Source organism: Hesperophylax consimilis, chromosome 6 (assembly GCF_061612785.1).
Source record: "Hesperophylax consimilis isolate HC1 chromosome 6, BYU_Hcon_1.0, whole genome shotgun sequence".
Taxonomy (NCBI): Eukaryota; Metazoa; Arthropoda; class Insecta; order Trichoptera; family Limnephilidae; genus Hesperophylax; species Hesperophylax consimilis.
This window is the reverse complement of record NC_142841.1, coordinates 13,267,932-13,283,064: the sequence shown is the minus strand read 5'-3', so window position 1 is coordinate 13,283,064 and position 15,133 is coordinate 13,267,932. Positions and strand designations below refer to the sequence as shown.

Genomic DNA, 15,133 nt, shown 5'->3' with positions numbered 1-15,133 from the left:
TAATCCCAATAACAACCTGACAGTCGAACCAACTCACATTCCGGAGGAGCTAAATAATGATGAAACGACTAGAGCACCATCGGTGGCAGAAGTAAGGGCTGCCCTAAATAAATTGAAAAACAATAAAACACCGGGAGGAGACAATATCCCGGCAGAGCTCTATAAATATGGAAACGAAGATCTGAAAAACCTGCTACACAATCTTATTGTTAAAATATGGACCGCCGAAAGAGTACCAGAAGAGTGGCAAACTAGTATAATATGCCCCATACATAAAAAGGGAGACAAATTGAAATGTGAAAATCATAGAGGAATATCGTTACTTTGTACAGCGTATAAAATCTTCACAACAATTTTGAAAGAAAGACTAGAACGTCATTCAGAGAACTTGCTGGGAGAGTATCAGGCAGGTTTTAGGAGGGGGAGATCCACCACTGATCAACTCTTTACTACTCGACAAATCCTGACAAAATGCTGGGAATTCGATATAGATATATATCAACTATTTGTTGACTTCAAACAGGCATATGACAGTATAGATAGGGAGAAAATATATGAAATACTCCTAAATTTTGGTATACCGCCCAAAATAGTCAAGCTTGTAAAAGCAACGATGGTTGGATCACGATGTCGAGTAAGGATAGGAGGTGAAACAACGGAGGATTTTAACGTCTCCCAGGGGCTGAAACAAGGTGATGGCTTAGCTCCCACTCTCTTCAATATAGTTCTGGAGCACGTCGTGAGGAAGACAATGATTGCTACCGACTCAAACATTTGCTACAAAAGCAATCAAATAGTTGGATATGCAGACGACCTTAACATTGTTGGAAGATCCTTACAGGCTGTAAGAGAGGTGTTTGACCCTTTGGAGACTGCAGCAAGAGAGGTGGGCTTGCAAATCAATGAGAACAAAACTAAAATCATGATGCAAACCAGAACCCCACACCGCAGAATAAAAGATAAAGTGAATTTTAAAAACTCCTATAACTTTGAAGTGGTCGAAGAGTTTGCCTACCTGGGCTCCATCATAACGCAGGACAACGAAGACCCAGTAGAAGTAAGAAAGCGCATCACAGCCGCTAACAACACTTACTTCGCGTTGCTGCCAGTGTTCAAATCCCGAAACGTCCATAGGAAAACCAAAATAACCCTGTATAAAACAATTATTAGAACGGTCTTGGCCTATGGATGTGAGGCGGGAACACTGACAGCAAAGTCTGCGGAACGGCTGGACACCTTCGAGAGAAAGGTACTTCGAAGAATCTTAGGAGCGGTGCGAGAGGGAGAGGCATGGAGAATCCGCCACAATAAGGAGCTATATGACATCTACCAAGCTCCCAGACTCTCTACTCATTTACGGCTCCAAAGACTAAGATGGGCCGGACATGTGCACCGAATGCCAAGCACACGTGTACCAAAGAAGGTTCTAACAGGACACCCGGGAGGCAAACAAAAGGCGGGCAGACCTAGGCTGAGATGGGAGGACGATGTCAGGAAAGATGCCAGAGGACTACTCCATGTTACAGATTGGAAGACGACGGCCGAGGACAGAGGGCGGTGGAGGCTCATGTTAAAGGAGGCCAAGGCTCGAAATGGGCTGTAGCGCCATTGAAGAAGATGTAGGTACGAAACTACCAAATTATCCGCAATTGCGTTAATTTTTTTTTTCTTTATTCGGTGTTTTTATTGGTTTTTACAGTTTTTAGGTTTGTAAAACCACCAAACTAGGCACATGCCCGTGTTATGGTGGTTGATTAAATATACAGCACATAAAAAACAATAAATTAAGTATGAAATATAGAATAAATTAAAATAAAATAAAAAAGTATACAATTTAAACTAAAATAAAGAGTATGTAGTTTCAGGTACTATGTGAAATACATTAAAATAATTTGAAAGGATATATCAAAAGATTGAAATATAATAGAAAATTTTAAAAAGTGTATAGAGTAAGACATACAGTAAAAAGTAAAGAATTTAAGAACAAAATAATAATAATAATATAAGAACAAAAGCACTTATTCCAAACGCACACAATAACAGGTTTGTAAATTTGATATTTCCAGCAGAATATTAAACTGTTTTTGGCAGACGCCAAGTAAGCGCCCGTAAAGTTTTAAACATAAACTTTCACATTTAAGATTTTAGCTTTAAGCTTTCGTATTTCGAGCTTTGAGCTATGAGCTTTGAGCTCTGATGGCGTGTTTCGTGATTCGAAAGTCGGACCGATTACGAATGAATTCAAATTAAAAATATTAAAGCATTGGGCTTAAAGCTGTAAAATCAAATCTTTGCACTTAAAACGTTGAACTTAAGGCTTTGAGCTTAATGTTTTGAGCTTAAAGATTTCAGCTTAATATTTTGAGCGTCAAGCTTTGAGCTTTGTACAATGATGTTGGTGCTTTAAGCTTTGTTCTTATAATTGATTTAAAGAAAATATTCAAACGCATTGCAATGTTCAGTGCGTATTCCAAGAAATAAGATGAATTCAATTTTTATTTAGAATTTAAAGATCAAAAAAAGGCAACATTATCGTGAAGGTATCACAAACATTATATATACTGAGAATCTGTTTAACGACAGTACAAGTTTGACAAGTTTCAGCACATTATGAAGTTCATTACATGGTCGTAACAGGAACCTTTTTGATGTAACAAGCCCTTTCAAGATGTGAGAATAGTTTGGTAATTTCTTGATCATGATCGTGAAAGGCGTAAAGGCTTGCATGTATATGTGAAATATTTGGTTGCCAAAATATGTAGTATTGAAGGGTATTATTGATTTTGCATAAAATATCATATTTCTTTTTCCTTCATGAATAATTATGTAACTGTTTACCTATTTAGTTTCTTTGAGAAATTGAGAAGTCTGGTGGAAAACTAAAATCTCCAATATTCTGTAATGTAGTAATTTTCTGATAAATAGTAAAAAGAATACTAATAACAGCGGTGTTTACAAAGTTATAATGTTTCAATATCAAATCATAAAGAATCTAAAACTAATATGATTTGAGATTTTCACTGCCATGGTATTATTGTGATTTATTTTTGGGGTATAATAGACACTGTAATGCTGTTTTAAACGTTGGTTTAAGAAGAAGGTAACGCAACATGACATAATACCGCAAAAATCATAATTATTCAGGTTTAAGAATGGGTTATTTTAAATCTCATAATTTTTACTGCACATTTATTTGAAGCATTTGCTTGTAGATGGGAGAGGAGTGTATATTTGGAAAAACAATTACAGTTTAAATTAAAAAATGATAAATGTATATTTTTTCAACTGTATTCAGTTATGGTTACATCTTAACCATAATTATAAAAAATTACATATTATAATATATTTATATATTTAGGAAGAAAAAAAGTCAACCTGTAAAATACACTATAAAACATCTATTTCGAAATGCATTTAAAAAAATATTTCAATAAGGATTGAACCTTCCTACCCAGAAACTGGAGTTGACAACTCTATTATCCTCGCCAAATGCCGATCGGGTAGGGTCAATATTTATTTTGTAATGTAATTCTGCTGTAACGTCTACTTTCATAGAAATGCGCATATGTCCGTCTGTGAGTACGTGATTGCCACCTAGAATGCATTGTTATTATTAATTGATTTAATGCATTGTTTTTGACAACGAGTCAATCTGCTGAGTTTGAGTTCGATCGGATGTTGAGAAAGGTGCTATTTTCCCCTTTCAAGAGTAACGTTAATTCACTCACTAATTGAAAATATATTTGATTGAAATAACAAAATGCAACATAATTGACATTTTAATATTTCAACTTTTGAACATCAATTCTAGTATGTATCTAAAATTTCAGTCCGTTTGGCTGCATAAATCCTGAAAAAACTGTTTCCAAAGTTCGAACCCAAGTCTTGCATTTGTCCCCGTCAGACGGGTGATTTTTCAACAAAATCCATCACGATTGTCATGTTATTACTGATTCAACTTCAGGCTATGAATTCTAGTACTAATCCAAAATATTAGTCCGTTTGGCTACATGCATCCTGAGAAAACTGCTTCCAAAGTTCGAACCCAAGTCTTGCATTTGTGGCCCTGAGAATCATTTTTCTTCCCCAAATGCCATTTTACTGATATTTTTTTATTGATACAACTTTATTTTATACATTCTAGTATGTATTCAAACTTTCATTCCAATTGATTGATTTGATTATTTGCATGATTTTCAGGTGGAAATAAAGGAGGCTTTTTTTTACTATTTCTCTAAAATATTTTTTATAGAGAAGAATATTTGTATTTTATCTTTAATGTTTCTGATTTCATTTGGTAGTTAATCAAATAACTATTTTTCTTTGTGAGTTTTTCTGGTGTTAGGCAAAAGACGTGTTTAGTTTAGTTAGGGCATTTAAAAGTACACTTAAATCTAGAAAGATTTTTAGTTATGGATGAAATAATATAATAATACATTAGTCAATTCAATTCCAGTACTTCCGTTTTGTAGGATGTGTTTTTTTAATTTAATTAATATTTAATAATAGTGTTGAAAAAGCAATTTTTTTCTCTTTAATGTTGTACTTTACTGGATACGCAGAATATTTTAAAAAATGGTTCTGCACACAGAGGTCTTAAAAATCAATGCATTCTATCAACTTTTCGTAGCAATCACGAAGTTAATATAAGCAACATTTCTCGGTCTTATCCAATCGGGATATGGTTCGGTTGATATAGTTGTCGACTCCACTTCCTGGGTACGAAGGGTCGATCCTCAGTGAAAACAATTTTTTTTTAAAGTCGTATTAATATAGATGTTATATAATTTACAAAACCTTTTTTACCGGTTGATTTTTTTAATCTAATGCGTTCATAAACCAAGAAATCTTTTCGTAAATGTAATATCTTTTTCGCCTTTACGATACATTATTTAATAAATTAATACTTCAAATAAAAATCCATGTATGTGCGCATATCATGCTAAAAGGTCACCGTAAACGCACAATTTAGTCACGTTACAAAGAAAGAAAGATCAAATCATAAAAAAATTTCCACTTGTTTTGAAATATTACGTAATTTAATAATTATTGAAACCACATTAATGAAAATAAAAACATTCACACAATCAAAAAGTAAAGAAAAAAGTGCCGCGTGGAATTATCGTACTTGGATCTTCAACCTGTCAAGCGGTCGTATTCTCAAATACACCATGTCATCACTTTTCCAAACTGAGACAGTTAAAACTTTTTTTGTATCCATCCAGTAGGCATCCATTTCAATGTTTGTATATTTTCCCTAGGTTCTGGACTACACGCAGTTTTACCTGGACATCGGCAACGCCAACCGCCTCGGGGAGGCCGAGTGGCAGCCGGAATACAACCTCACTAACTACTACGGTCTGCAGGAGATCAGCGCCAACTCTCTGCACAACCTGGTGGAGAAGTTCAAGCAGGACAGGCCTAGCGCCAACTACCTGTTTTCCAAGTACGTAAATAACTGACACCTAACCATCACGCCATTTCTCCGCGTGGATATTCAGAGAATATGCAAATACATAACTCTCTCTCGGCACACACTCCATGTTTCATTCGCCTTTGTACATAGTCTCAAACATACTCTTTTGTATTTTATTCTGACTCTTATCAAACCCTATTTAACTTTTATTTTGATTTGATTTACTTGATCGTGCCGTGTCTCTACCATTCGTATGCGTTCTTATTGCACACCGTTTTCCTTTCATCCGCTCTACCTACAAACCATCTAAGAGTCCCTTAAATTTACCACTATGCTAACATCAGCTTTGCATTCTTTCTGGATCTACACATTTATAAAATGGTCTTACAAATTTTTGCTTGACATACGCCTCAGGAATATAATTTCTACGGCATTCAGTTTATTATCATGTTTCATCTGCCAGTTCCTTGCCTCACTGCATAACATCAGGGTTGGTGTCAGCACTTCATTGTAAAATGTTAGCTTTACTTTTTTGGAATATTTTTTTTCCATATATATATGTTTTTTTATGAGAGCCTTATCTATATAATTAACGGACCTGATATTTCACAGGAAATTGAAAATCGACTCTTTGGAAAAAAAAAAGAAGTTCCATCTAACGCAGCAATGTCATGCGGTAATGGGCTATGAAGAGAGCTAATTTAAAAATTAAACCATGTTATTTGAAAGAAGTCAAATTTTCTGCAGTGTCCTGGCTTAAATGCGTGGAAAAAATCTACGAGTATCGTAAAAAAATTTAAATCGATGATTATATGAAGAGTTGTAGACGGTTTATGGCAATAATTTTTGACGACTTGTTTTTTTGATAACTTGTTTTTTTGGATATTACATAATATATGTTGATGCTTTTATCTCCTTTCTTTTATTTCACCTAGTATTTATAAAAATAACATACAATATAATTTTTTTATTTGTTTTTTTATCATGTATTTGTAAAGTAATATTGGAAAGAACATAATTTTATAGGTAGAAACTTATAATTACTTCCATGTGTAATTCCGTTCGGATGTAATTCTGGCAATGAAATGTAGCTACATGAATTTCACGCCTTTTGTAATTTCGTCCGGTAACCCTACTTCTGCTACTTCATAATTAAATTTTTACGGAACCCTTTAATATTTTTTTTCAACCGTTATATCGAGAAAAATATTGTAATCCCCTAAAGCTTGTTATTTGGATTAAACCAATTATTCGTTCAACGAACACCATAAAAAATTCTAGTTTTATTTAAAGCAAAAAAAAATCTTCTTCTACAATATGCCTTATTTTATTAATTGCGAAAAATTCACTACGAAAATATTTGGGGGGATATTTGATTAAAAATGTCGTTTCTGAGTTTTTGTGCCAACTTTTCGATGACCATCAAGCGTTTAAGAGGCAGATAACATTTTGAAAAAAATTCATAAATTAGTAATAATTGACTGAGAGTTTTAACTCGACTGTTTTACATTTCGTAAATTTATTTGTGCACTTCTTCCAGTTTTTTTTAAAATATTTCCAACACGCCAAGCCGACGTGGCTCAGGGTCCAGAGTGTCTGACCAGACATCAGAAGGCGCGGGTTTGATTCCCGTTGGCGGCATTTATTTTTACTCGGGAGATATTATCAATTTGTATTGATATTAATGGCGACTAATTATTACTTATAATAATTTATTATCCTTTGTGCTATGCATAAAAACCTTGTCTTATAAACATTAGTTTATCAATAAAAAATAATAAAAACTTTTTGACTCCGGTTACATACATTTGATAAATTTCATCCACACGAAGGAACACAGATACGCTCTCAGTACACTAATATCGGCTTACCTCTTCAGTGCTAAAAACACCATCAGTTTTGAGTTCCTCAAAAAGATAAATTCTTGGAAACTTCACTTTTGATGATCTTTTATTCGGAAATTGTGTTTAAATGTTTTTAATGTCAATCACATAATGTAAACATAACAAAAATAAAAGTAATGAATTAGATTCAAGCAAGTATTTTTTTCACCTCAACGTAAGGTTACTTTCTCACGACTGCCTAACGAGAGTTCACGTGTATCACTCATCGTGTTGACATCCACCGCGAGTCGGGAGCCCGCGGGCGGATCACAGAGCACAGAGCGGCTCGCTTAGCGGAGTTAGCTAGTTAGTAGTTATACGATAGTGGAGCTAAGTGTTGTACTGTACATAGGTAACTGTAATGTAGAACTGTGTTCGCCAGTGGGGCTGGAATCCCGCGAGACAACCTGAAACTTTGCGGCCTTAGCTAACCCGCCAAGTAGGCGAACTTCCTTCTCTCTGAGCGAAATTTGAGATTGTGCACCGGCATTATAATGAAGCATATTAAATTCTAATGTGCAGTGAGAGTGTACTGCACTTTTGACTGTTTTAAGTGCACATTAACCACGCCTTTAGTATGCGAAAGTTGCTTTATGAATATTACGTTTTCATCGCGATTTGTTTTTTATTTACTTTAGAACTTTTTTTTTTTTTTTGTGAATACCGTAGAGCCAACTGTCCACCGCCAGTGGAACTATTTCATGTTGGCTATGTTTCAACGATAGAGGCAAGAAAAGAGGATAGTTTATAAGTACCTCCTGACTCATTAGATCTAGTTACTAAACACGGTTAGAGTAATAAATAACGTTTCGATTCTGGTACTGAGAGTGTCTATAGCCCTGGAAATATATATTTCTTAACATTTGCTACATTATTTGAAATATCACACAAACTTACTAACCATCACGCCGTTTCCCAGAAAAGGTAGGCGAGAGAACGGACCGCCAAACAACTAGGTCTTGGCACACAATTCCTTGCCTCATTCGCATTCATACATAGTTTCATACATACTCTTCTATTATTCTGATTCTTGACATGGCCCGACTCAAGTATCTGATTCACTTGGTCGTGCCATGTCTTCCTCGGTCGTTTCCGACTTCTGCTACCATTCACGTTTGCAAAAAACTTCATAGAGTTTCAAATAAATTTTATTTTATTTCCTTATATCTTTATTTTTATTTTATTTTTTATTTTATTTTTGTTTATTGCAGAAACAAACAGTACATAATTACATAGATGACAATAGTTACAAAGTTATAAAAGTTAGTATAATAATTGGTACCAATGACATGTCGCTGACATATATACATAGGAGGTATATTATACATTTACGGTTAAGTTACATTTTCAAGTTAAGTTAATTAGTGTGCTGGGGAAGGAGAGAGGTGTGTGTGAGTGTTTGTGTGTGTGTACGTGTGCGTGTGTGTCTGTGTGTGGTTGTATGTGTTATGTTGGCGAATTTAGTGTGCTAAAAAAGTTTTTCTTAAATAGGGGGAGAGAATCAAAAAATATATCGGTACTTGTGCTTGTTTGAATTGAGTTGAATGTTTGAAGGATACAAGAAATAGGGGAATTGGCTGCAGCGTTTGTATTATTACTTTATATCTAATCGTCCTTTTAAAAATATACACGGGGCTTAAAAGTTTTGTTTGTTTCATCTTTAAAAACTACATTCTTTATTAATTCTTCACCTACAAATATTTTAACTTTACACTCAAAATTAATTTGTCAAAATCATTGCACTGAAATACTTATTGTACATTTCTCTCATCAATATCAGAACAGGTTACTGGTAAGGATAAATCTTAACCGCTTGGCTACTAAGTTCGTCAAATGACATCGGCGTTTTTCAAAAGTGGATCACTAGGAAATGAAAGACCTTGTGAAACAGATTTTTTTTATTATTTATGCATTGATTGATTGATGTACTTTTCCACGTTTTCACTTTATAATAATTATTCAAATTCAAATTCAAAAAAATATTTATTGCACAAAAATAGTACAAAGGGTATAACTTATAGGTTACATCCTATTTCTTCCAGCTAACCCAACAAATACACATTATATCACATAACCCAACAATTACATGTTAACAAATAAATAAAAATAAATAACAGTAAATAAAAAATAAAAAAACAGAGGTATTTAATTTATGTAAGGTATTCATTCAAGGTGTAGTGACATTTGTTTAAAAGAAATGTTTTTAGTGTTGATTTAAATTTAAGTGTGTCGGTTATTTGTTTGATGCTACGTGGAAGGTTGTTATATATTTTAATGGCCATGTAGTGTGGTCCTTTTTGAAAAATAGTTTTGTTTGCTTTTGGGATTAATAGGTTTTCTGTGAACCTTGTAGCTTTTCTTTTATTTACGTCTAATCGTCTGTATAGCCATAAGGTTTAAAATTAAAACTTTTTCTTCTGCTTTATTAATATTTTGGTATCATTTTTTCGTTCAAACAGTGTACACAATGCACAACACACATTACCAATTAGCAAATAAATAATTACATAGCTTCGTTCAGACCGTCCACACAATGCAAACACAAATTCCCAATTAGCAAATAAATAATTACATAGCTTCTTTCAAACAGTCAACACAATGCACAACACACATACCCAATTAGCAAATAAATAATTACATAGCTTCGTCCAGACAGTCCACACAATGCACAACACACATTCCCAATTAGCAAATAAATAATTACATAGCTTCGTCCAGACAGTCCACACAATGCACAACACACATTCCCAATTGGCAAATAAATAATTACATAGCTTCGTCCAGACAGTCCACATAATGCACAACACACATTCCCAATTAGCAAGTTGGGAATGTGTGCTGGGAATTTATGTGCTCTGCTATAAATATATATGTTGATTCTTGTTACCTCGCATGTCTACCTCGTGTGTCGCGTGCTTGAGTAGTGGGCGTGAGTATGAAAGTAGTGATTAAATTTTTTTTTTTTAATTTATCTTCCTAGGCCATTATAAATTTAAAAACAAATTAAATGATTTCCATTATTCCAGGTATTTCCGGGCCAACTCCGTGCGAGTGCACGACTCGCCCGTGGACGTGGGCTGCGAGAGCACGTGTGCTCACGCCCACTACTGCGCCATCACCCGGGTCGACTACGGAGACTTCAAGCGCTGCGTGGACACGGCAGCTAGCGCCCTGGCCTCGAACGGCAGTTGCCTGGATAGAGCCTGGAAATTATTTTTGGCAACCCTGTTTTTGTCCATACTTAATACACTCCTTAGGCAACCTTTCAATATCTATGGCATAGTTTTATCTATATGAAATGTTGGCCTATTTATGATATGAAGGGTAAAAACCATAATTAATATTGCATATTGTAGTCAAAATGTTTTAGAGGATAAGTATGTATTTAATGTTTCGTTGTGTTTTTTTTTAAACTTATTAATAGTTGTCTCTAAAAAATGATTGTTGCTTTTTATATTGATTTTATCTTTGATATTATACTGATATTAAATTTGGTAATAATACGGTGCAAAGGTAAATATGTTTGCGATCGCCTCGCTTGACGGATAAAATGAATAGATTTACGAGCAGAAAGATTTATTGACGTGTAAAATTATTGTACTATAGATTAATTTGTGTAAGAAAAGACCAAAAGGAGAGCCAAATGATTTCTCTAAGGAAAAAAAAACTTTCTTAATTTATAAATTTATAAAAGTTCTCCAGTGAAATTAATAAATTTAAATCCCCATGAAAAAAATATATTTTCATGCCAAGTAAAAAGAGTGGGAGCTAAATAAGATTAAAAAGTAAAAGATTAAAATTTAACTTCACTTACCTTCTCTGTGTTGATCTAAAACATCACGTACAGTTTAAAAATCATTTCTGTTAAAGCACAAGTATAACTTTCATGTCTTTTGAAAAGCGTTTTTAACTCAATGAAAATAATGTGATGCAACAACTGATTAAGTATAAAATACTTGCATAATATAATACACTTTATGTAAATAGAAAATAAGCGTAAAGTAAGTGTTTTAATCGCTAGGTGTAGAATTTATGCATAATTATTTAAGAAATACTTAAAATCAAATAGCTTGAAATCTACGTAACTAATAATGGCAAACACAAATTTTAAGTAATACTATTTTTGACTTTGAGGAAAGGTTTTATAATTTAATATTCATTTTGTCGGGTCGCGTAAATTTTCGTTGTTTTTTTTTAGTTTCCAATTTTATGAAAAAGTTATGTTGTGTGCAAGAAGGAATAAGTAATATTGGACGATGGCCATTCGGAATAGAAACCTTGGTTGATATGACTTTAGCAGTGTTCATTGACAAAATATTAATTACTTGATACTTTACAACCTCCATCTTCTCCATCTTTCACCCCTTCTTACTTATTTCATCCCCATAATATTTCCATTAATTAAGCAGTGCCACAACCATGAGAAAAATAGCTAATATTGAATATTGCAAATTTATTAAGAATCTCTTCAAATTATTTGTAAACTGGTTAAAAACGGAATTCCAGGCCTTTAGCGAATGTCATATTTAGTTAAATATGAGCTTGTTATCACAATGTTGGAACATGTGTTCATAAAAATCATAACATTTCCGCATTTCGTCATTGTATGTTGTCAAGGAAAATACAGGTGTAAGAACATAAGTTCCGATGTATTAGGAATTTTCTAAAAGTTTATCAGGAAACGGCCTGAAATTCAATTTTTAACCGGATTACCAACAATTTCAAGAGATTTTTAATAAATTAGAATCACTCAGTTTTCTCCGTGTGGTAGAAGAGATTCTTGTGCAGTAATTACATTTTAAAAAACATATATTTTGCAATATAAAATGTAGGCTGATATTTGCATTAAATGTTGTTTGACAATTGAAAATAGTGATGTAACGCGTTTGGTCCTCGAAATTTATTACAACTTAAGAACAAGACTGCAAATAAAACATCAAAACCGTTTTCAAAATTTCGACTTAAGTCATTCAACATATTTACTATTAACCTTAAAAATATTTATTTAATTTAATTTTTATTAAATTTTTGGAAGTTTATATCATTTTTTAATTGTTAAATGAATGTTCGTTGCTTTATATGCTCCAATATATGCGTGTGTTTAAATGTTGAAGATAATAAAGAAAAAGTGGACTTTTGTTCCCAACTTAATCCAAAAATTGACTTAAAGAAATATTATTTTTAACCTTATGACTGGGTGTTAATAGTAAGATATTTCCAAAAGTGTGTATTTCAAATATATATAACCTAACCTTACCTATGGTCATGGGTTGACGAAAGTAAAATATCCACAATATATATGTATAAATATGATAAAAACGTAAATTTACCTAATAGTTCAGTACCTACCAAATTTTGTATAGCTTTTATTGAACAATTTTTTTAACATTGATTTTATTTATTAATTTGGCGCAGTCAACCCAAAGCCAATATTTTTAGGAAATCTATTTAATACTACTCTTGGTGTTACTCAATCGTATAAACGATGTATGATAAATATGTTTAAGAATATGAAAAAAAATATATAATTCATTTTTTTATACCTAAAAAAAAATAAAGTTGTATGCCATACAATTGTTAATGTATCTTCATGTGCCTAAGGCCCGATACTAGTTTTTTTTGTAGGGGAAACATGTTGCGTCGTATATTTATTTTTGGAAAAACTTGGATTCGGATTAAACTAAAATGTGTTTGTTCGGAAACATGGATGGATCCAAAAACATTTATGTTTGGTGAAAAAATTGATCCACATACATTTTTTTAGAGCGGTAATGGTTTCGCATAATATTAATTATTTATTTGTGAGTACATACTATTTCCATTCATGGGATGAACATTTATTTTCATTAATAAATGCATGCAATGAACATTTATCAACATTGATAAGTGCATGAAATGAACATGGATCTACAATCTTGAACTCGATAAATGCATTTTTTCATTCACATTGTGTAAAAATAAACGCTTTTGTGGTCGATTTTGTTCTTCGGAACAAACACATTCTCTCTTTATTTTAATTTATCCAGTAGTAAAATAAACCGAATAAGTACTAAATACTAAATACCTTCCGCCTAACCTACTGATTATAGTAGTTTTCATAGAGTAATTTAAAAGTGATAATTATTTCTTAGTCCTGTTTTCAAGCGGAGAAGCGGGCTTTCTAAAATAAATAATACCTACTTTATTTAAATTAGTTTGACTTTCCTGAATTGTAAAACTTTGAATATTATATTTAAATATAAAATATTTATATTTTTTGTCAAGGATTTTGAACATTATTATGTTATTCTCAGTAATACTATTTCCCTTTAATATGTACATTTGATGGACATTGTTAAGTTCATCAGTTTTTATTGACACCTACATTTAAACAACTTGTAATAAATGGTGAAATATTTTACTAATTATTCTATAATATTAAACATTTCCATACGAAAGTGTTGTCAGTGTACCAATAAAGTACTATTTTCATAATAAAATGCAATATATTTATTTTTTACAATCCCACCGTCGATGATGCAATGGCATTTTCCCAGATTCCGCCATTTCAAGAAAAGAGATGTAGGTAAGTAAAATGTATTTTGTAAATTTTCAAGATATAAAGCAATTTTTCCGTATAATTTTTGTCTTTTTACTTTAATGTCATATCTACCTTTGACTTCCCCAAGTTCAACGACTATGTTTGAATGCCCCGAGTTCAGTTTCTACATTTGACTGCCCCAAGTTCAATATCTATGCTTAACTGCCCCAAGTTCAATTTCTTTGTGGGACTGTCCTTAATATAACTTCTGTGTTTGACACCACTACTTTTTGTTTACATAAAATTCACATGAAATTTTATAATTCTACTATCAACGCGGATGGTTGCGCGTAGTCAAATATATTATTATCACAGTAACCACTAAACTGCAATCGCGAACGCCGAGCGACTTCACCTTGCGCGCGAGTCAACCCATTACGGACACGGCCATAGACAACATTAAAACCGAAATACAAAATATAACAATGGTTAAAGATTCAAAAGCTAGAACTAAATTGGAATCAAATGTCTACATGCTTGAAAAGATTTCTAAATGTAAAAAAAAACAATGATGGTGATGTGGAATCTTTTTATGACTCACTAGCCAGTACATTGCAAAGTTTGAAAGGAGGAGAAGTCAATTTTGTCATTGGAGACTTAAATGCCAAAATTGGTGAAGGTCGCCGCTCTCATATAGTAGGTGAATATGGCTTAGGCATAAACAATCAAAGAGGTGATAGACTATATGAATTCTGCCAGGATAAAAATATGGTTGTATTAAATACCTGGTTTAAACTCCCGAAAAGAAGGCTTTACACGTGGAGATCACCTCAGGATGGAACAATCTATGATATTGTCAGGAATCAAATTGACTATGTGTTAGTAAACCATACATTCAGGAACTCCGTAAATAGAGTCACAACGTACCCTGGTGCGGACATTGGTTCTGACCATGTTTGGTTGACTGCCGATATTGTTTTACGCTTAAAACAAATAAAAAAGCCCAAAACCAAAATTAAAATGGATATCTCGAAACTCCATGAAGAAGTGGTCAGAAATAGGGTCAGAAATCTCAGACTTTGAACGATAATATTAGGCTACTCCCTTGTGATCCATCGATAGAAATACAAACACAATGGGATAACCTTAAGTCAGTTATACGTGAAACCTGTGATGCAAATTTGAAAGCTGAAAAGAAAATTAGAAAAAAGAATTGGATGACTGACCACATTTTGAACTTAATGGATGAGAGACGTAAACACAAACATAATGAGACACAATATAAAAACTTACAGAGAACGATTAGACGTGAAA

General features: G+C 33.0%; 1 protein-coding gene across 1 annotated transcript in view; it reads left to right on the top strand.

Annotated features, from left to right (window-relative positions):
* Window positions 1–13,668, top strand: part of LOC149422962 (acid sphingomyelinase-like phosphodiesterase 3b) — a 375,129-nt gene extending 361,461 nt beyond the window's left edge. Inside the window, exons 9-10 of the mRNA XM_089632399.1 lie at window positions 5,262–5,446; window positions 10,326–13,668. Of these exons, the coding sequence (XP_089488525.1) occupies window positions 5,262–5,446; window positions 10,326–10,596 (456 nt within the window). The 3' untranslated portion in view covers window positions 10,597–13,668. The remainder of the gene's footprint in view (window positions 1–5,261; window positions 5,447–10,325) is intronic.
* Window positions 13,669–15,133: the final 1,465 nt, after the last annotated feature.